The sequence below is a fragment of the Lemur catta genome, chromosome 3 (assembly GCF_020740605.2).
Source record: "Lemur catta isolate mLemCat1 chromosome 3, mLemCat1.pri, whole genome shotgun sequence".
In the NCBI taxonomy this organism is placed as follows: Eukaryota; Metazoa; Chordata; class Mammalia; order Primates; family Lemuridae; genus Lemur; species Lemur catta.
Genome location: NC_059130.1, coordinates 83,615,076 through 83,636,481, shown reverse-complemented (window position 1 = coordinate 83,636,481; position 21,406 = coordinate 83,615,076). Strand labels below are relative to the sequence as shown.

At 42.5% G+C, this 21,406-nt stretch overlaps 1 protein-coding gene across 8 annotated transcripts in view; it reads right to left on the bottom strand.

The window, feature by feature from the left end:
• Positions 1-21,406, bottom strand: part of DAB1 (DAB adaptor protein 1) — a 394,543-nt gene that overhangs the window by 54,416 nt on the left and 318,721 nt on the right. For 5 of the 8 annotated variants that reach the window (XM_045546433.1, XM_045546434.1, XM_045546435.1 and 2 more), the window contains exons 5-9: positions 14,778-14,909; positions 14,040-14,159; positions 13,537-13,575; positions 11,868-11,933; positions 5,532-5,591 (exon numbers count right to left, since the gene is read on the bottom strand). In XM_045546433.1, coding sequence (XP_045402389.1) covers positions 5,532-5,591; positions 11,868-11,933; positions 13,537-13,575; positions 14,040-14,159; positions 14,778-14,909 — 417 coding nt within the window. The remainder of the gene's footprint in view (positions 1-5,531; positions 5,592-11,867; positions 11,934-13,536; positions 13,576-14,039; positions 14,160-14,777; positions 14,910-21,406) is intronic. The other 3 variants (XM_045546437.1, XM_045546436.1, XM_045546438.1) reach the window with 3 other exon arrangements.

Below are 21,406 nucleotides of genomic sequence, written 5' to 3'. Positions count from 1 at the left end.
ACCACTCCACAGCCAGCCAACACCAAGCACAGGAGCGAGCAGAATGAATACTAGCAGAGTCACCTGCCTGACCCCCAGCTGATCACACACATGTAAGTCACAGAGCCCAGGGAAAAGCAAAGCTACTAGAAGAACCATGCAGCTGACCCTTAGACTTGTGAGCATTAACAAATGCTATTGTTTTAAGTCACTGAGTTTTGGAGTGGATTGTTTTGCATCACAGCACACACGTGCATGCACACAGGTGCGTACACACATCTCTTTTTTTAACAAGTCTCTAACAGAATAATTCTCAAACTGAGATGTGTAAGTAGTATGAAAAGAGTTTTTAGATCAAAGAAAATTGAGAAATATTCAATTTATACAATATATTCGTATACTCACAATATAATCGTGTATATTCATATATAATATACAGTATAGTCATAGTATATGTTAATGTATTAAAGGATCTGAGAGTCTTAAAGAATTAATTTTCGGATTCACCTGTGACCATCTGGTTAGCCAATATTCCTCGAAAGGTCAGTTTGAGGGCAGGTGCTATGTTTTTGTTTCTTACTGCTCCCGACAGAGAAGCTGCAGGAGCCGCCACGGGGCAAGTATGATGGTGATGAGACAGAGTTGTAGGACCACTCTGTGCTCTTTTATCTCTATTATCTATTACATCGCTATTGAAAGTTTTGATTTTTATAAAGAAAGTCTGCAGCTGAATGTAGTTTGAGAAGTGGACTATGTAATTGCTGTCTCCAATTTTATGCTGAGACAAGGCAAGAGGTAGAACTGATCACACTCTTAAAATCCAAAAATTATAGTGGTTTTCAGACAAATAGCTGGCAAAGTCATCGGGCCCAAATCCTTTCCCCACCCTTCTGTGTGACATACAAATAGTTCTAGGGGTTTCTGGGTGGAAGAACTATGCTGATTCTTAATTCTGTCAGATTGTGTCCCCAATATGTTATAGTGTACAGCCCCCACTTCAGGAAAATTAAGGAACTTTCATGACTCTGAACTCTATTCACAGGGCCCCAGCAGGAAAGTTCGACCCAAGGGAGGAAAAAAAGAATCCCCAAATCCAAAATAACCTTGCCAAGCAAGCAAAATGTTTTGGCTTTGACCAATGCAATTCCTGATGTGGGAGGGGAGTGAACACAGGTGTGTGCTGTGTGTGTTTGCATTTAGAAGGCCACCTGTCAGCTTGGTGAGCCAAACTATGGAGGAAAAAACAACACATATTTATGGAGATTGGAGGAGGAATAGGGCAAAGTGCAAGAAGGGGCCAGATAAGGAGCCTTCTTTGAAAACAAAGACTCTCAGTTTGACATAATGTCTTTGGCTCCAGAAGGAAAAAGAACTTAATTGTCTAATAACAGATGAGCTTTTGGTCTAAGGGCCTTCATTTGTTTCTTTATTCTTCATGCACTCATTCACTTGGTCATTTATTTTTTGTGCATTCATCCGCTCATTCATTCATTTACTACTTGAGCAGCTACTCTGTACCAGTGCTCACTGGTGATCAGGACATGAATGTGATAGGACTCCTGACCTCAATGGACTCAGTGCAGGAGATATGGGATAGAAGTGACCACTCCTGGTGAGCAAGTCAATGCAACAAACATCATTAAGTGTCTATTAACTGCTAATGCATACTACTGAGTGATTACTGTTATTAATCTAGTTAAACTCTTAGAACTCATTGAATTTGGTTTTCATATTGCCATTATATAGCAGAGAAGACTAAAGGTTGAATAGGGCAAAGGATTCACTCAAGGTCATATGGCCAGTAATGAAGTTAGGATTTGAACTCAGATCTCTTTCACAACATGGATTACTACTTCAGTCCTCAATGACAACTATGTTTTAGGTACCGGCTATGTGCTAAGATTACAAAGTGGCATGAGATATGATTTCAGCCAAGGTGTTTGAGGAACTCAAAGTCAATGGGTCACATGGATACATTAAGAGACAACGACAATCCATTGTGATAATTGCAAAGACAAGGAGGAAGGTACTCAGAGAGATTATTACCCTGTTTGGGGTAAGGAAGGCTTTTCAGAGGGGGTATGTAATCACCTAGAATAGTGGACAATCCTCAGCTCAGTGATAACTATCTGCTGGAGCTCTGCTTGTAACAGCAACACATGCAAATGTTCTCGTGTAATCTAATTCGCATCCTCTGTTAAGGCTTTTGCATAAATGTCTCTAATCCTCCAAACAAAGTTATATTACTTTCTTTTTACTTTATATTACTTTCTTTTTACAGATAACAACACAGAGGATCAGATATGCAAAAATTGCTCAGGGAACTCCTGGAAGTGGCCAGGTGATAGCTATGCCCAGATCTGACTCTCAACATCAGGCCACTTTTATCTGTGGCAGGGGTGGGGGTGTGTGTGTGTCTGTCTGTGTGCCGATGGACGATTTCTCCAAGGACAGGCTGAGTCTCTTCCCTGGGCTCTCACAGACCTGGACCCAAGGGAGAAGGAACTAGCTGGAACCTAGACCCACAAGCCACTGGGCAGTTCCCTTCTTGTGGGAAACTTGTGGAAGCCCCACAACTTCCTGGAAGCTGCTTAACATGAATTCATTGGGTTATCTCTGGTTTATTTGTCTTCCCGAGTAAGGGGGAGGTGGTGAAGGAGCAAATAGTGTGATCATGGCAAGAATTTCAGAGCACAGAGGCACCCTAGGGCATGTGCACATTCTACAGGGGGAAGCCTGGAGGGCAGGAATATCCCAGAGCGCGGAGGGATGTGGGGTATTCACCGCACCCCATGGTGGGAGGTTTGGGCAAGTGGGATCAACCTGGCAATACATACACTATTTTTTCCCTCAAGATAGGTTCAATGATCCCTCTTGTTAGACGAGAACACTAAGACTCAGGGGCAAGAAAACTTATTTAAAAAATCCCACAGGTAGAAAGAGAAGGAACTCAGATTCCAACCGCACCCACCTATCTCTACACTGTAGCCTGAGCTTCTTACTTTCTGCTTCTCTTAGGCTTTTACAACTGTTGAAAATAGCTCATGGAAAAGTTGTCCAAACCATCAGTGGTTCTAGGACTCTGAGGGAACAGCTGCCTGCAATTCAGGCAGCCTAGATATTTTCCAAGCAAAACTTCCAGTGTGTTAAGTTCATGACTATTTTGGAATCAGAAAAACAGGAATTCCCTTTAAAAGAAACTACCAGTGATTTTCATAAATTCCTTCTACGAGACAGAGTCATTCACATTTCTTAAGCATTCCTAGAGCAGCCGTGTCATTCCTGGCTTCCACACACCAGCCCTGAGTTTGCTTCCAGAAACACAAGGGCCTCAGGAAGCCGACAGGGGTGATGGGGAAGACGTCCTGTTAAAAGAGGCATAATGGGGCTTGGGGACACCAAGGCAGGGGTGCTCTGCTGATGCCACTCAGAGCAGAAGTTCAGAAAGTCTCCCTGAGAACACAAAGCATGAAGCACAGGTGGGATGTTGGGGAAGGGCTGCCCAGGGAGTAGGAAGAGGGTGACTCCCTCAGGACAGTAGCACTCGGTGGGCCTGGACAAGGGGGTAGATTAGACACATCGGCTATGGGGGGACATTCAGGCAGCCTGCTATGTATTTTAAGCTAGGGAGCTCAGATTTTTTTTTCCCCCGGAGCTATTAAGCATAGAGATGGTGTGGCCAGAATAGCTAATAAATTCACAAAAACCAAGGCAGCAAATGGAGCATGTTTCCTCACATATCTCAACCTGTTAGGGCCAAGTGAGGCAATTCAGGCACAAATTGAATTGTAGGGAACAGTGTCATGGGGGCTGGGCTGAATCGAAACGCGAAGAGCAGGCCAGCGTCTCAGTGACAAGGGAGCGTGATGAGATGCAGAGGCCTTAGGGAGAAAAATTACTTTTTCCCTGAGCAGCGCCACACTGACTACGGTCCCCAGACTAGGGTTTTTGAAAAGGGACCTGCATTTGGTTACGCTTTCCCATTAAAACTGATACGCACGGGGCTTCAGAAGTGCTATTTAGGTGGAGGGTGGTGGTTTTAAGATACTGGCAGAGTGGGTTAGAGAAATGGACATAGATCAGAGAGAAGGTTCGCTAGGGAAAAAGGGAGGAGGGTGCATGGAAGGGTGAGAATGGACCCGAAAGACTCTCAGCTTGGAGAATACAGACTCTCAAGTTTGGAAGAGACTTTAAGAGCTCCCCTGTCCAGCTCTGCACTCATTGTCTAAATCGCCCTGGTTGTCTTTCTGACAAGTGGTGTGCAAGGCTTTGCTCGCACAACTCCAGTGGAGGTGAGCACACTCTCCTAGGGGCCAGCAGTTCCACCCTTGAATAACTCTGATGGTCAGGAAGGTCACTCTCACTGTGAGCTGGAATTGGCTTTCTTATAGTGCCACCCACTGGTCTCAGTTCCAGGATTTGGCTAACACAGAACAATATAATCCCTCTTCCATGCAGCGTCCTTTGGAGTCCCATCTCACATTTATGGATTCTTTTCTCCAGGCCAAACATTTCTGGGTCCTTTAGCTGCTTCTCATGAGACAGGGTTTCAAGTGCCTTTATTAATCTTACCTTGCAACAAGCAAGCATGTCTTTATGTCTCCCAGAGTGTGGCATCCAGAACTGATAACAATGTCCCAGCAAGAATTATTTTAGCCTCACAACGGCTCTACCAGGGACAGAGCTGGGATTCTTGAAGGCCTGGATGATGTCAAAGCCTATTCTCTTTCCACACATTGTTGACATGAATGAGATCAATAGTGGCTAAGCACCCTTCTACATCAGCTATAGCAAACTCACATATATGTGCCCCTTGCTCAAGAGCCTTCACTGGCTCCCCAGTGCTGCCTGAATTGTGTGTAGAGGTTACTTTCTGAGTGCCAGTTGGAGGTCTTAAATATGAGTTCTGGGCCTGGCAGTGGGTTGGGGCAATAGCACAAAACTGAGGATTTTCCATCCTGTCTCAGATTCCCAGGAGTCCCACTAGCCCCTGGGGCCGAGACGCATTGGACCTTGCTCTCCTTAATGCAGCATGCCTCCTGGGTTCTCTGCAAGCACACTGCACATGGCCTTTTCCATATGCCCTTCCCATTGGCTGAACTTACACACCCCAACGGCCTGGGCAAGCCCTTCTCCTGTCATCCCCTTGAAACTTCTCGATCCATTTAAAATTGGATGGGCAGCTCTTGTCCTAGAAAAAAGACACTGTACTCTACTTGACCAGGTATAATAAAACCTTGGCTGGAGATCTTTGCCATGGAACACCTGAGGCTTCAAGTCCCTTGGACAGAGTAATTTGCACGATTCAACTCACTCCCACTCATGGGAGCAGCTCTTGATCCAGACTGGCACACCTAACTCACCCCTACCATTTCTGCCTTATGCCCCTGCCCTCTGGCCCCCTGAGGAGTCCCCAGCATGCAGTCCCCAGCAGAGTCATACACATCATGACATTCATTCCAGGATAGGGGTTCCCTTTTGCAGGTTGCAGACACAATCTCAGCGTGAATACAGGCCACAGAAACCTGGCAGCAGAGTAGAGATGTACTTACACTTACAGGTTGACTTTTTGGCACATCATAAACACCTTCCTTCTTTTGGCTGGTGGGAACCTATGGAAAAATCAAATTCAGCACCGTCAAAACACTCTGGTATGCCACTTTTAAAGAACAAACCAACCAGACTTCAACTCCAAGCTGGCTAAGGGTACGTGAGAATGGACCCTGGGACAAGTCCACGGGGACCTGCTCTAAGTGTGAAAGCATCTGGCCAGGCTCCTTCCATTAGGACAATCGGATGAGCAGACGGGTTGGTCATCACTTAACAAATGTTTACAGGGGCTCTCTGTCATTGAGCTCCTCACAGAATCACAGAACAGAAAGCTGCAGAGACTTCAGGGACTGTGTGGTGAACAAAATAATCCTCATTTCACTAAAGACAAAAATGAACCCCCAGGGAGGTGTCATGCTTTGCCCAAAGTGAATAAAACCAGTTTGTAGCTGAGCTTAAACTGCTCAATACTAAGTCTGAGATTCAGGCTATTTAAAATATAGCAAATATCAAGATCCTAGTACAAAGCACAGCTTCTGCTGGGGTCATGTATAAGCCATCTGATAATTACCAAAGGTTTCCATTCAAGAATCGGGCCCACAGTGGCAGGGGAAGCATGTGGCTAGACTCCAGAAGGTCTTGGTTGCTTTTAACATTTATCTGCACTTTCCTCCCTTCCCTTACTCGTCCACCTGGTCTTCCTGGGCCACGTGCTAACTGTAACACCCTGAGCAGGTCACCCAGCTCCTCCAAGCTTCACTAGTATCAGCTCTGCCTCTTGCTTTGGTTATGGTGAGAATCAGATGAGAAAATGGGTATTAGATAAACAAAAACTATTAGGTACAATACTGTAATGTGCTCGAACAATAACTTTTTAGTCACTGATACATTATATAAATATGTACATGAACACATTTTAGGATACTAACCATAGTGGATATGTTGAATAGTTTTGTAATGAGTCAACCAAAGGCTTTTTGCACTGAAATAATCTAGATTGGAAGCACTCCTTAGTGGTTCCTTCCCCAGCAACTGTCACAGCTTAGCTCACGCTTCCACTGCAGGGACCAGCCAGCACTGGTTTTATAACAGTCTGATGACATGTCTTTCTTTCCATCAGACTGGGAGCTCCTTAAGAGCAGGCATAGTGCCTAACACCCTGTAGGCATTAAGTAAATGTCTGCTAGGTAAATGTACCATAAAGGAATGTTGGGAATAATAAAGAAAAAGAAAAAGTGTATGTTATGTTTGGAGCGGCTAACCATATCGTTCTTCTATGAGAAGTAAGAATTTGAGCATATCCTTTGAGTTCCTATGTCATTTTCATTCTCGTCTAACTTCAAATCCTTATAATAACCCTAAGAAGTTGTTCCTGGCTCTCCATCTTAAATATTAGAAAGTGAGGCTCAGAGATGCCAGGGACTTTGCCCAGAGTTTCAAAGCTGGTAAGTGATCAGGTTCAAACTTAGCTTTTTCTGGCTATCAAACAAGACATTTATCATTAACAGCATAAGCTATCCTGGACCAGGTACTTTCTACATGCCAGGCTTTGTTCTAAACAGTTGTGTTTTACATACATTCTCATGCAATCCCCAGGACAGCCCTAACAGGTAAGAACTACAATTGTCCTCATGTTGCAGAGGAGAAAAATGAAGCTTGGAGAGGGTCCTGGAGTGAGTGGGAAAGCCACAAATCTGAGCCTGGGACAGTATGGCATTTGACTGCTACACTATACAGAGAGCTGTTTCAGGTGTGCCTTTTTCTTTGACATCACATCCTATGTTCCCAGAAGCTCAGGCACACTCTTGCAGAAAACAGGACTATGAGTTGCTCTTGCAAGCCTCAGTGTGCAGGTAGCCAGTGAAGAATGTCATTTCTTTGCTCCTGACAACCAAGCTCCATCTAAAAGGAATCTGAGGATGCCGACAGAGTCCTTCGTAATGAGGGCCAATAAATTACCAGTCCTCACTTTTGTTTTTACTAGCTCACCCTTTACTGAGCAAAATGAAGAGCATTCTGTTCCCCGTAATTCACTGCTCACTACGGGCACTTAGCACAGTTGAACCGCAGCTGCCTCAATTATCCCCGCAAACGCAGGAGGAGCGCTGGAATGGATAAACCTAAACTGTGCGTAATTGAAAACGCTTTTCTACCGGGCTCTCCCATGGGTGAGATATCAACCTGCCTGTTTGTCCGTTAAGATTTATCTCAGCTTGGGACATCTTCTTGGACGCCTTGCCCAACTCTCTAGGTCGGGTTTGGAGCCTTCGTCTGTATTCTAGTAGCCACCGATGCATCCTTTCATTAAAAAATATAAGTTACCAAGTACCTATTATGCACCGTGCATCATGCTTTTTCTGGGACAATGATGGTGAACAAGCTTGATACGGCCCCTGACTTAACAGAGCTCCTTGTCTTACTGGGGGAGATGGCAAAGTAATCAGGCTTCTTAAACACAGTTGAAATGTGCTTTGTCTTATCGTGGGAGTGATCGCATCACATTTAGGTCTGTAGTCCCACGGCTCTAAGGTTGCAGAGGGTAGGGTGGGTATTTTATTATCATTGTGCACCCATCTGTAAATATTGTGAAACAAAAAAATGTCTAGTCATCAAACATTCCCTGCATGAATGCAAAGGTCCGTGGTCCTGACGCTCATCTCTGCCTAGCTGGTTCACTCCACCTAAACAGACTATTTCAGTAACACAATGTTGGAAAGAGAGAAAAGTTTCTCAAAGGAACTGGTTCCTAATCCTGGCTCTGCCACAGGCTGCGACTGAAAGAGATCACTTTACGCTCTGAACCTCAGTTTCCTCATCTGGATGTCCTGAGCAGCTAGGGGGTTGTCTATAAAGTCCTGAGGGTGGGGACCATGCCACTGTCACTATTACATTCCCATGTGCAGGGCACATGTGAGGTGCTCTATAAATATTTAATAATTTTTGAATGAGCAGGCTAATAGATGCTAAATTACTCTAAAAGCTATACATTCAGTACTGTACATACAGAAGACACTACTATTTCTGCACCATGCTAATTAATAGTGTGGAGAGGCAGTTCAAGGGTGTGTTGGGTGACACAGTTCTAGTGACTAATCATTTTAAACTAATGATACTTGACACATGTAGAGTGCTTAACAATGATTTTAGAATGAAGTTGGAAAATGCCCACTTAGAAAGCCAAAATCTTGTTTATGTAAGAAGCTTGTTAAGGTATTAATACTAGATTTTGAATCAGAGGTTCTGATCTCTGACTCAGCACTTCAATTTAGGGAACTTGATTTTCTTATGTTTAAAATAACAGACATTGTAGCTGTTCTTCCTATCTCAATGAATTACTGGAAGGGTCACAATTAAGTGATGTATAAAAACACTTTATACTGTAGGCTCTGTGTTGTTTTAAAAAGACAGCTGATCACTTTTTCTGAGGCACGCAAAGCGAAAGCTAATTATTATTATTAATGCAGTTGGGAAAGTGAAACTACTGGTCCTCAAAAAGAGGTTAGGTTTACTCAAGAGGCTCTGCCTCCCTTCTGCTGGAGTTAGAAATAGGAAAGTGAAGTGAGCTTGAAGATTTCTTAGGCTCTCTAACAAGATGGGGTAGGCAAGTTATATTCTGCTTCAGTTAAAACGTCATCATAAGACATCTTGGATGGCATCTGAAATTGATGACACAAGGAAGTAAAGGAAACTCACTTTTACATAGAACCTACTATGCACCAACTGCTCTCCTAGATGCTTCACATTTTCACAGCACTTCTAGGAGCAGAGAATAGATTATCCTCATTTCATCACCCAGGACATTGAGATACAAAAATTATGTACTTCACCAGGTCTATTTGCCTCATTCCAGAAAACAAAGCAGGGAATAAAAGCTGATACCACCCCAGGCCAAGACGAAGTTAACAAACATTGCAAACCACTCAGGAGAAATAGCTATGGAACACGTGTAGGGCCTTAAAAAGAAAAAAGAAAAAAAAGAATGAGGCTCCTAAAAGCAGCTCCTTAAAAGCCCAGCCTTATCTTTAGGCCCAAGAGCTTATCTCTTATTAAGTAAATTGAGCCCCAGCAGACTGGCAATGCAGGGGAAGAAAATGACCAGAGAGGCCTTTCCAACGGCAGCCAATAAAATATTCATTCCCCTAAATGGCAGCTTCCTGTTAATGATGGACAGATGGGAAGATCCGAGGTCAGACCTGTTAAAACGAGTGTGATTTGTAGATAGCGATTTGAAACGGGCACAGAATCTAATTGTGACACTCAGAATCGGGGGAACTCTGAGCCGAGAAGAGCCTCAGGATTTATTTATTTATTTACAGAGCTAGGGTTCTACTTCTTGCTAGCTCTGTGACCCTGGGCAACATAACCTTATCTTGGGGTGCCTCACTATCCTTATCTGTAAGGTGGGAATAATGATTCAAGCCACCTGGGGCTGCTGTGAGAGATAGTAAGATGTTGCATGCAAACCCCATTCACAGAGCCAGCCCGCAACCAGCGCATGCGCACACATGCATGCACGCACACGCCCCCCGTTTCGGAGTCCCGTTGCCCTAGAAAGTAAGCCAGTGTGCTGCTCTAAAGAATCAGAGTCCTGTGCTAAGGCATTAGTTGCAAAGAGCTGAAAGGAACCTTGCCTGGGAGATTCTTGAGTCTTACTTGCTCATTTTACAAATGAGGCCCAGAGAGGAAAAGGAAGTTGGTTGAGTTAATGGCTGAGCTGGTACTTGAGCTATGACACTGAATCCACACAGCCAGACTGCACGTTCTGGGACGCGGATGACGCCTCTTCTTTACATGCTACACATGAGCTTGTTTCATTATCACGACAGGCACGTTAGGAAGAAATTATTCCCCCATTTTATCACTGGGGAAACGGAGTCTCAGAGAGGGCAAGTGCTTTGCCCACTATCACACAGCTTGGTGAGGGAGCCAGAACTACAACCCAGCTCTCCACCAGCCTAAACCAGTTCTTTCTAGTGCGCTAGGACGCCTCCCTCCGCCCTCCCCCTCCCCCACAGCAGTCCCACAGGGCTCAAAGGGAGCTCTGCCAACTTTAGCTAAGCCTGGATTCAGAAACCTCTAATACTGCAAAGCTTCCTTTTATTTAAAAGGTGCTTTCTCTTCCTAGGATGACTGGTTAATGGTTCCTTTGGCCTCATATTCAGACACAGCAAGGTTGTACATACTTTAAAATCTGACACCAGGGACAAAAGCAACTTTTCTTTTTAAAGATACTTTGTAAGTGATGACTTTAAACAAAGCCTCAAAGCACAACCTCACATTTGAATCGAATCCAGATGGATCCGGTGGAGAGAAATACTTAGATTATTATTCCACAAGGCTGGTTTAAACCAAGTTATTGATAGAACTAACGTTATATTTTGGTCATTTAGCATTCTATGCATTTGATAGAATTTGAAACTATGTTTTACTTTTATTACACAAGTAATACACACCCAAGGCAGGATAATAGACCACACAACGAAAAAAAATTAAGAAAATTAAAATCACGTATTAAATACATTCAATTTTTTCCTTCTCTCATAATATTTACATTTCAGATTAGGACTAAAATTCTAATGAGAGAAAAACTGCAGGTCGCTATATATGTGTGATGGGCTACTATGTTGCAATTACTCAATGCTTTGATGGGAAACCATGGTAGAAGCTGCCTGAGCCTGTGTTTGAATTTTGGCTCTCAATAGTGGTGCAACCCTGAGGAAGTTACTCAACTCCTCTGAGTCTCAGTTTTCCCTTGTGAAAATGGGATTAAAATACTTAACTGTGTAGCATATTTGTGAGAATTAAATGAGTTAAAAAGGATGTTCAGTATTCTTCACATGGACGTTTAAGAAAAATAATTTACTTTTGCTTTAGGAGGGGCAAAACCTTTAGCTGTACTTTCTTTTATTGTTAACGTTCCCAGTGTTGTTTTCAAATAGCATTTTTGAATCTCTACTTTATTTTTAGTAGTAGAGTTGGCTTTTTAAAGAAATGTGATGAGCACATTCTTTTGAGGAACGAAAGACCCTATTGTATGCTGGACAATAACTTTCCAATGGATTACTTTAGTAAAATGGAATGTTTGATTTTTGCTTCTACTTAGAAAGAGTTAAGATCTATTCAAGAGGAAAATATGGTCTCCAACTGTCCATTAAACATTTCAAAAACAAGGCATGGAAACCACTGGTAAATTACAGGGGAACTAGAAGCCAATTCCCTGGCAGGTATTTTAACAAAGCCAGCAATGACCAAAGCCCCCTTGGTTCTTCAGCCCCTTCAGTGCCTTTGTGCGTTTACCAGTAGTGGTGCAATGGGAAGAGAGGCAAGCAATTTTATACCTGATAAATGTTTTCTTCCGTTTCGGGATCACGGATTGGCTCGTGTCCAGCCTCAAACACAATGTACTATTGCAGGAGCGGCCAGAAAGGAAAGGTCAGAGGTGAAAAAGAAAGAGAGAAAAAAAAGCATTTGGAATTTAAGATACAAATCACAGTGAGCATTTAAGAAACAGGCACAAGAGAAAATGCCTTAAAGACACAACTGGATTACTGAAATAAAAATGTGCCTTGCACATTCCTGCCTTTTCTAAGGAAAACTGCAAAGGTCCGTTGGTCAGTCCTTTAGCAGTGTTTGCTTCGGGCCTCTGCAGATCTTTCTGGAGATATAAACTCTTCGTTCAATGAATGGCCTTTTGTCTCAGTAATGTCTGAGTCTGCTGGTATTACTGAGGGAGAGTGCTATCTTGTGGGAGTACCTGGGATCCCAAACTTTGTCAACTGTGGGTTACAGTTGAGTTCCTCCCTTTGCTCCCTAAAGCTCAAGATCCTAAATCAACTCTGAAGCACTCAGAAGCCCCCAAAATCCTCATTCCATAACTACCACCTTATTTTACATTCTCATTTTTACATATTGAAAATCAATTTTTCCATGTGCATGTTATAGACGCGAAAGGTCTGGGACATTTCAAAAGGGATACTTTTTTTCTGTAAGCAAGTTAGCCAGGGGCTGAAGCTTGTATTATTACATATAAACAAACCCTCACCCCTTAGCATTCTAAAGCAAGGCATGTCATTAAGCGCATCTTTGACTTATGTTTGCCACGTACGCTAGATATTTCTTCTACTTCAAGTTATCTATATTATTTTACTTTTAACATAGCAGTACCAGCATTCCATGTGAAAATATGCATTAATATAAAATGCATATGTGACACACACATATATATTAATAATACTTATGCATCCTGGTTAGAAATATAAGTTCCAGGTTTTCTTTTGTGTTTAAGAAGTCAGTTTTTTTGGGCTTCCTTCTCTCCTTGGGAATAAGTACAGGGAAGGGAGAGGCCCTCTCTTCGCTTTTTTCTACATCTCTGAACAGAGCACATACTTGAACCCAAGAGAGGTCGTCTCTTTACCCACCCCTGGGCTACAGACTTTGAAGCAGAGTCCAGAGAAAGCTACAGGCAGAGATGTCTCTGGGATCATTCTTGCCTTTCTCACAACAGCCCCTGTGGCACGATCCAGGTAATCTGAGGGTCAGGCTGTCCCACTGGGGGTCAGAAAGACTTCTCATAGCCTTTCTCAAGCTTACAAACTATCCTTTGGGTTTGTGCTCAAATGTTACCAAAATGTCAGTCCCCACCTCTGGCTCATAACTTGTAAAAGCCAACCTCATTATTCATACTGTCTCTAATGAACTCAGAATATTCAAGAGACTCTTGAAAACATTCAGCTCTAGGATCAAACTTTTACAGATTGTGGAGGGGGCTGCGGCAGGGGCAGGAAGGGAGACGCGGATCTGTGAATCCCATGATGCCAATGCTGGCCAAACTTCTGAGTCTTTATGGAAATTCGCTGCTGGAGAGGCTGGCCGCCCTCGCCCTCGGAAATAATCCTGGTTCCTCTCTGGGTTCTGCAGTTAGTGGATTCTCCCGGTTTCTGACAAAATGGCTGTGCCACAGGCCTTGCCACGCCTGAATCTAAAACCCCGGCTAGTTTCAGAAATTACCTGGTACACAGGATCTTCAACATCCTCTTCCAAAATTGTCTATCGCAGAGTGAGGGGAGGGAGGGTGAAAAGCAGAGGACATAAAGGAAGAGATGTGAGACTGTATTCAGAAATTACAGGACAGGCAAGAAACCAGCCCTGGGCAGAAGATGCTGGTGAGTCATTAAGGTAGAAAACACAGAAAAGCCAAAACCCTTGTAGCTACCCCTCCCCCAACCCCCACTGTTAGCAACAGCAAAAGCAATTGTATATATCTTTAGTCCTCCTCCCCTGAAATCTTCCTCTGAATTAAAGATTTCACTTTCTTTAACATGTCAAGAGTTTCAGAGAATAAGGGATCATTTCTAATGGCTGGCTCTGGGTGCCTGTAATTTACACAGCAACCTTTCATCTTTGTTTATTTCCATTTGGCGGCAGGAAGAGAAGCCCGACTGTCAGTTTTCACATCTGCTTATTTGAAGCCCCCAATCTTCTCTGGTATGAGGATAAATTCACAGGTATACCTGGTACACAGCTTGTTCACACTGCTTATCCTTTTGTGCCTTTTTTTCTAATTCTTCTCTTTGCTTCAATTCATAAATGAGTTGAAAGAGATCTCTCAAGTCCAGAATAACAGGTTCAGCCTGGAGTGAAAGGTGACAAAGAGCATTAATAAGGGAATAGTGCTGGGATGCAAACGGCCGATTTTTGTTTTTGTGGCTACAACCCGCAGCCCTTCCTTTTTCTATTAAACTGAAAGCGTTCCATTCTTAATTAATTTCACCTTGTTTATATTGGTTTAGCAAATTGCATCTAGGCTAAAGTTCATTTCTTCAACTAATTATATTTGCAAATTCATAATAATCATAAGCATAAAAGGCATTGCTTTTATTTATTAGTGATTTCGAATACAATAAAATTAGGGCAGGCCTTATGCAAAACAGCTATTTGTTTCCTCTTATTTTCTTTTTAAATGAGGCTATGAGTACAGGGAAACTTATTTGTATACTGTGCCTCCATCCAGCTTAATCAGAAAGGAAAATAATTAGTCATTAGGAAGTACCCATTAGAAAAACAAACAAAAAACCGGATGGGTCCTATGAGCATGTTTCCTTGCTCCAAGGCTGTTTTTCTTTTCTAGATGGGAACCTGAGCCACGGCTTGGTCCTATGGCAGAGGGGGCCTTCGGAGACCAACAGAGCCACTGTGCTGTCCCCCACCATTACCAGTAAAGGTGCCCTCCCTTCGACAGGGATACTTACTGCCTGGGCTGTTTTTATGGCCACGAATCTGTGATTCCCTTCCTTCCCACAAACGTATCCAAAGGCCCGGTGATCTGTGATGTCCTTTGCAATGTAGGAGATTTCGTGAACAGCATGATGGTGCTGAAGGGCCTATCAGAGACAAAAGGAAGACATATTTCAGGGGACTTTCCCTTCAAGCTGTTGATCAATACAAGATGTATTTCAGCTACGTGCGAACAGGCCCGAAGGGCTTTGGAAAAGCTGCTGGGTCCAGATGGAAGGAAAAAAAGCTGCGCTTGCCCCTGAGAAATGGAGGCTTCCCTCCATGGTCTTGATGCCATGACCACAGAGAAACACAGGACTGTCCGTATGCGGAATGAGCATGTGTGGCGTAGCTGCATTCAGCCTGCTGGAGCTGGTCAGTTGAATTCAGGCGGCAGGCTTCTGTTCGATTTTTTTTTTTTTCCCACGACAGGACTTAGTTCAACTTTTGGCTTGATATTTAATACATTTACATACCCAGGGCTTCTATGTGCTGTGGTGAACGGTGTACACTGCACAATTTCAGGGGTACCATTAACATTCATAGAACCATGGAGTTATATAATGACAACACTTTTCCAGCAGGTGGTAACAGAGTTTGTTGGGGAACAAATGCCTTTCTCTGTTTTGCCCTAAGTCACCATTTGGGGTAGAGGTGGGGCCTCACATATCTCTGAGGCTTTTCATGGGTTGGTCCCTCTGTCTTCAATGTCACCTCTTTCATCCGCTTGTCCAAATCCTATTTCTCTTTCCACGGCCATTTGAAATAGCACCACCTCTGTGAAACTTCCCCTGAGCAAGCCTTGCTTTCCCTCTCTCTCTGCAGAAATAATTCCTCCCACTTTTATGTTTTCATAGAACGTGAGTCTCTAGTGATACTGAAACTCCCGATGGATTCCTCACATAGCGCTCCCTGGGCTTCCCCATTTTGTGGGCCTTCCCTCTCCGATATATTTGCATGATGTCTTGTCTGTCTTTTCCACCAGGCTCTGTCTTCCTCGTCTCTGTCATCCTAGCACCTTGCACTGTGCCTGGCCCACAACTGTTGAACTATCGTACATTGAGATTGATGGTCAGTAATTTGAAAACCTTTTAAAATTGACCTTTTTGCCTTTATTATCTGAGCGTCAATAAATAATGTTCACCATCCTATTAGGTGATAGTGATCTTTATGGTTATTTTCCTATACTAAACCTACTTAAAGCAAATCCTCATTCAACAGTGCTCTGTAAAGGCATATATATGCATCTGGGTGTTTATGGTGTGTTCAAAGTCCTTATAAAGGGCCTTTTTGTTATACCGGGTATCAGGAGGTTTGAATTCCAGCCACTGTGTAAACACAAGGCACCTACTTTACCTACCTCTCTGTACCTAAATTCATTCCTCCAATAAATGGGAGGCAGTATCAGATCAATGGCTCTTAACCCAAAGCCCTGGATCTATCGGGGTCATTAAAGGTAATAAAAAGAAGCTTTAAGCAATTTTCAAAATCTCAAAAAGCTAAACAGAAATCTATAATTATTCCTCATAAGTCTGCATATTTATTATGCTTGCAAATGAAAATGGCAAGTTTACTGGGAATTATATCAGGTTAGTGTTTTTATATTCCTTAGCTCATATTTGAGTATATTCTCTTATTGACAATGAGTTATAGTTTAAATAGTACAAATAGGAAAATGAATGATTATAAATACAGTTTATTTGGTGGACAAAATCTTCTCCATGACTGAGTCCATGGAGAGGAAGAAATGTAATACAGGGGAAGTTGGTTATGAAAACATTGGGAACCACTAGAGTAGATATTCTCTAAGCTCTTCTTCCATCCCTCGTATCTTTTAAGCCATTAGGATCTCCTACTACAAAACCAGCCTCCAGGAACAGTGGGCCTCTACCTTTCATGATGGTCATCTCCCTAGCTCTAGACCACTGACTTTCCAAAATATCCATTCCTCAGCCCATTGCAATCTTTCTAGGCTTCTGACCTTAGGAATCATTTGCTGCAGTAGAATATTCTGCCTCTCCTTAACCCTCTAGGGTCTGATCACGCGCTAACCTCTCAGCTTACTCTTAGAACTCCTCCTTTGCTTTCACATCCTGTCTAGGTTGTCCACTGGGCCAGTCATCCTGGGCACCGTGCTTGCAGGGTAGTGTCAATGCCCACTCATCCTGGTCCCTCAAGTGGCAAAAAGTTGACTGTATAATTCTGATGGATTTGACACAAATAAAGTTGGTGAAGAAGGAAGTGTTTGTTAGTAAAATAATCAGAACCTACTCATTTTTGTTTTATTAGGAGGACATATTTAGCTAGCAGAGGAAAATTGCTCAAAGAGCAGTAGCTTTTTCATGGTGTTAATGATGTAAAATTGATGAGATTTATATTCACACAACACGAGGACATTGATTTATAGGCTTTTGTGCGCTAAAATGGTGTGCAGGAAGGGGAAAATGGGAGACAAAGACGTTTCTTCCCCTTCTCTCCCTTTCCTGAAAATATTTCTCTCTCTGCATAATGTGGAGAATGTCATCCACGTCTCCTATTAAATCAAAGTTTGACGACAGTGCCTTATTGATTGCCAAGTAGAATATTGCTCTAAAATTAAACTGCGATTAGAAGTCTTCCTGGTGGAATTAGATTTGGAGATGATTGTGCAATGGTAAAATATCACCTACCATGCAAGACAGCAGATGGAGATGTTTTAATTTATCTGGGAATCCTCATTAAGTGTTTTAAAATCAAAACATTTTTAACGCCTGATGATACCTAACATTGCCTCGCAAAGTGTAGCTGTGTGTGTGCGCATGAAGTGCTTAAAGATATTTGTAACATTATCCTTTTCCACAGTTAGTTTTATGACATGTTAAAAAGGATTGCTCTGAAAGTAGCTCATTCGTTTGGAAACTAACAGTCATTGAGGGGATATGTCTCCACTTTTTCTGAGCTCAACCATGAAGACATAATATAGATGCTTAGAAATACAAATACATTAGAATTCTGCTAATCCCACAGTTGTATTATCACATTCATTTTAGCAACCTGGAGCATCATGCAAATACTTGTTCACTGAGCCTCAAAATTGCCCATGTCTTCAAGTAGATTTTATCAGCACAACCCAAGACAGCTGGAGCCAAGAGGGACCTTAAACATCACATAGTGCAACTCTGAGTTTGTTTATGAAAGGACTGAGGCCAGAGACTGTACTAGCAGGACTAGTACTAAACCCAGGCCTTGTCTTTCCTACTAAGGATGACAAAGCATTGAAGAAAGGAAACAAGATTATTTAGAATCAAGATCTCCTTTCCTTAGACTTCTGGCTCCCTAGCCCAACAACAAAGATGACCCCCTGGACCCCCTGATGAGCTGGGATGAGGAAGGCAAGAAAAGGGTAAGAGACAGAGCTGAGAATGTTCTGAATTCTGGCAAGTATCCGAGATCAGGGAGAGTTGTACATCAGAAGGTTTGGGGTAAAGGCCAGCTACAAGGATTTCAAAGAAAAAGGTCAAGGCAGCACAACCTGGACGTTTACTCTCAGGAACTGGCTGTCTTGGTGTCTGTTGATCAGTCAAGGCCAGGAGGATGAGGCGAGGCCCTTGGTTACGGAGGTAGGACCACTGCATCCGGGGAATGTTTCTGTGGCATCACGGGTTGTTCTGGAGGCGGCAGTGAGAGCAACCAGAGAATACTGGGCTAGCGTGGGAGGAGGGGCATAGGGGAAAGGCAAATACTGGTCACCCCTCTTCCATATTTCCTTTGGAAAACAGTTAGTGTCTTGGTGAAACTTAGTCTAAATATTAAAGTACTGCCAACATCAAAGCAGGTATTTGGTCTTAAAAGTAGAGCCTTCAGGAACCCCCCATCCCTCTGCCATAGCTTCATTTACTTCATTTATTCCTCTCATTCTGAACTCTTCTTTGCATTGTGGATAAAAGTTGTCAGTAAGAAATTCCAAGGACAATTCAGGCATCAACATCCTCAGTCCAGTCTGACCTTCCTCCCACGAGTAAAGTTCAGGTAACCTGTGCTGCAAATAATCTGAGGAGCTCATCCCGCCCCCTTTGGGTTTTACCCTTTCCCACTTCTGTGCCATTGCTCACATGGCTTTCTCTGTGGACACCCTGACCCTCACTTTGTTAACTCTCAAGTCATAGCTCCAACATCTTGCCCATCCAAGGAAGCGTCCCTGACACCCCATCTCCCTTAGTAATAATTCCCACCCCTAGATCCCACTGCACCATATCTGTCTTTCTATATAGGATGCTTTGCACTTCTTAATTTTGTTCCACACTTACCATTGATCCAGTTATTCACAGCACATATGTTTATTGAGTGCCTATTATGCTGCAGGTCTCCTGCTATGTGCTACTGCTACACGGATGATGAAAACACAATCCCTTCCCTCAAGGAGCTCACAATCTCATAAAACAGACACACAAAGAAACTAACAATCATGATATAATGTGACAAGCTTTCTATTAAAGGTGTGTACAGTATATCACACAGGCCCGGAGCAGGAATGGGGGAAGGGCATCAGGGCAGACTTGACAAAGGAGGTGACCTTGAACTGAGTCTCAAAGGATAAATAGGAAGATCCCAGAAAATAAGGGGGAAAGGGAATTCTAGCCAGAAAGAACTGAGTGTGCAAAGGCATATAGGTCTTGAGAACAGAACATTGTGGGGAATATCTGTGTACATGTTTTCTCTCCACTTTGGGAATGTTAGACCCTTCAGAGAAAGACCCATGTCTGGTTCTTCTTGATGCTACCCCAGCTCCTAATACTGTTCCTCTTGAACAGTATGTGCTACATAATGTTTGAGGAAGACAGGGAGGGAGTGAGGAGTAGCAGAAGGGAGGAAGAAAGGACCAAGCCATCTACAGATATGTGCTGTACAAGGTAGGTGCTCAATAAATGTTCAATAAATGAATGAATCAGGTTAATTCACAACATTTCACATAGGATGCAGTCTGCAAACAGAGAGTTTCTTATCTGATCATCATTAAATCTCTTTTTTCTTTGTATTTCCATGAGCCATTTACCAATGTTTAAATGAAGTATCAAATTGTTTGGAGGGTTACCGTCTGACAGAATAAATTACAGAGAAGACTTAATTTGTAGTATGGTTCAATACAGCCAATTAAATACAGTATGGATTAGAAAGTCATCCGCTGCAGATTCTACCATTAGCTTTTTTAAAGAATAAATTCTACCCTATTTAGCCTTCATGTTATTATTGCGTGTCTCTCTCTGTGTGTATGTGTGTATGAAATTGTGTACTTTCCTGAGGCAATATTAGTAACAGGAAAAATACCCACCAGGATTCAAGGGAGTTAACAAAAAATAAAACACAAAAGCAGATAAACAGATAGACACAGAACAAAAATAGATACATGAAAAATACACTACTTCACACCACAAGCAATTACAGTAGTTAAAACCTCACAAGACAAAGGGAGGCCCAGGCTCATTATAAAGGCCTTTCTCTATTCTAGCACATTTTTGGATGCAGTTGCTGCGCTGCAGTGCCAACGAGGCTGGGAGGCAACTTCTGTACCAGCCCCCCAGCCACCCCGTTATCAAATGCTAAATGAAGCAGGTCACAGTGAATTGTTCCCTGGGTTGGCATCCTCAAATCTTCTAGAAGGTTTTACTCAAGGACAAGACCAAATTTCCAAATAACCTAGTCTCTAGCTGAAGAGGCAGTGTGATAATAGAGGAAGGATATGGATTCTGGAGGCAGACAGAATGCAATTCACATCTAAGCTCTGCATATCACTGTAACTTTCTGAGACTTCTTTTCTCTTTTCGTATAACACAAATAATGATATGGAACCCAAAATGTTGTTTGAAATAGTGATTCATATAAAATACATCAGGTAGATATGAGATGCCATTTTCTCCCACTGGGATAAAAAATATATATATAACACCCAGTGTTGAGAGATATTTTCCTGGGCTACTGGTTTGTTACATGTAACATATAAATAACAATAGTCTCTCTCTCATGGTGCTGTTATGAAGATTAATAAATTAGTATATGTAAAGTGCTTGAAACAGTGCAAAGGCACCTGGTAAGACCTGGTAAGTGTCAGCCATTAGGAGTATTTTTGTTATTGGTGGAAATGTGATTTGGTGCCATGTTTCTGGAGGGCTGATTGACTATATGTTCCAAGCCTTTAAGATATGCATAAAATGACCCTATGGTTCCTCTTAAATTATTTATCCAGAGATAATGTAACATGTGGGCAAAGGCTTGGATACAAAATATTCTCTACAGTGCTGTTAGAATAGTAAAAAGTTAGAAATGTCCAAAATGTTGAGCATTAGCTGCCTGGTTGAAGAAAATACATTTTGCCATAAGACGAAACAGTATGCAGTACTGAAAAATCACCTTGTAGAAGTATGCATGTTTTGCTATGAAAATATATTCACAACATGCTGCTGAGTGAAAAAAAGCATATCATAGAATACTATGTTCACTATGATCCTGTTTTTGAAAAAAATATGCATATCTGTATATATGTGTATAACAAGGGTTCTCTCTTCAGCAGTGAAATTACTAGTGATTTTTAAAGTCTGACTTTTTGCTTACTTATGCTATTTTTTGCTAC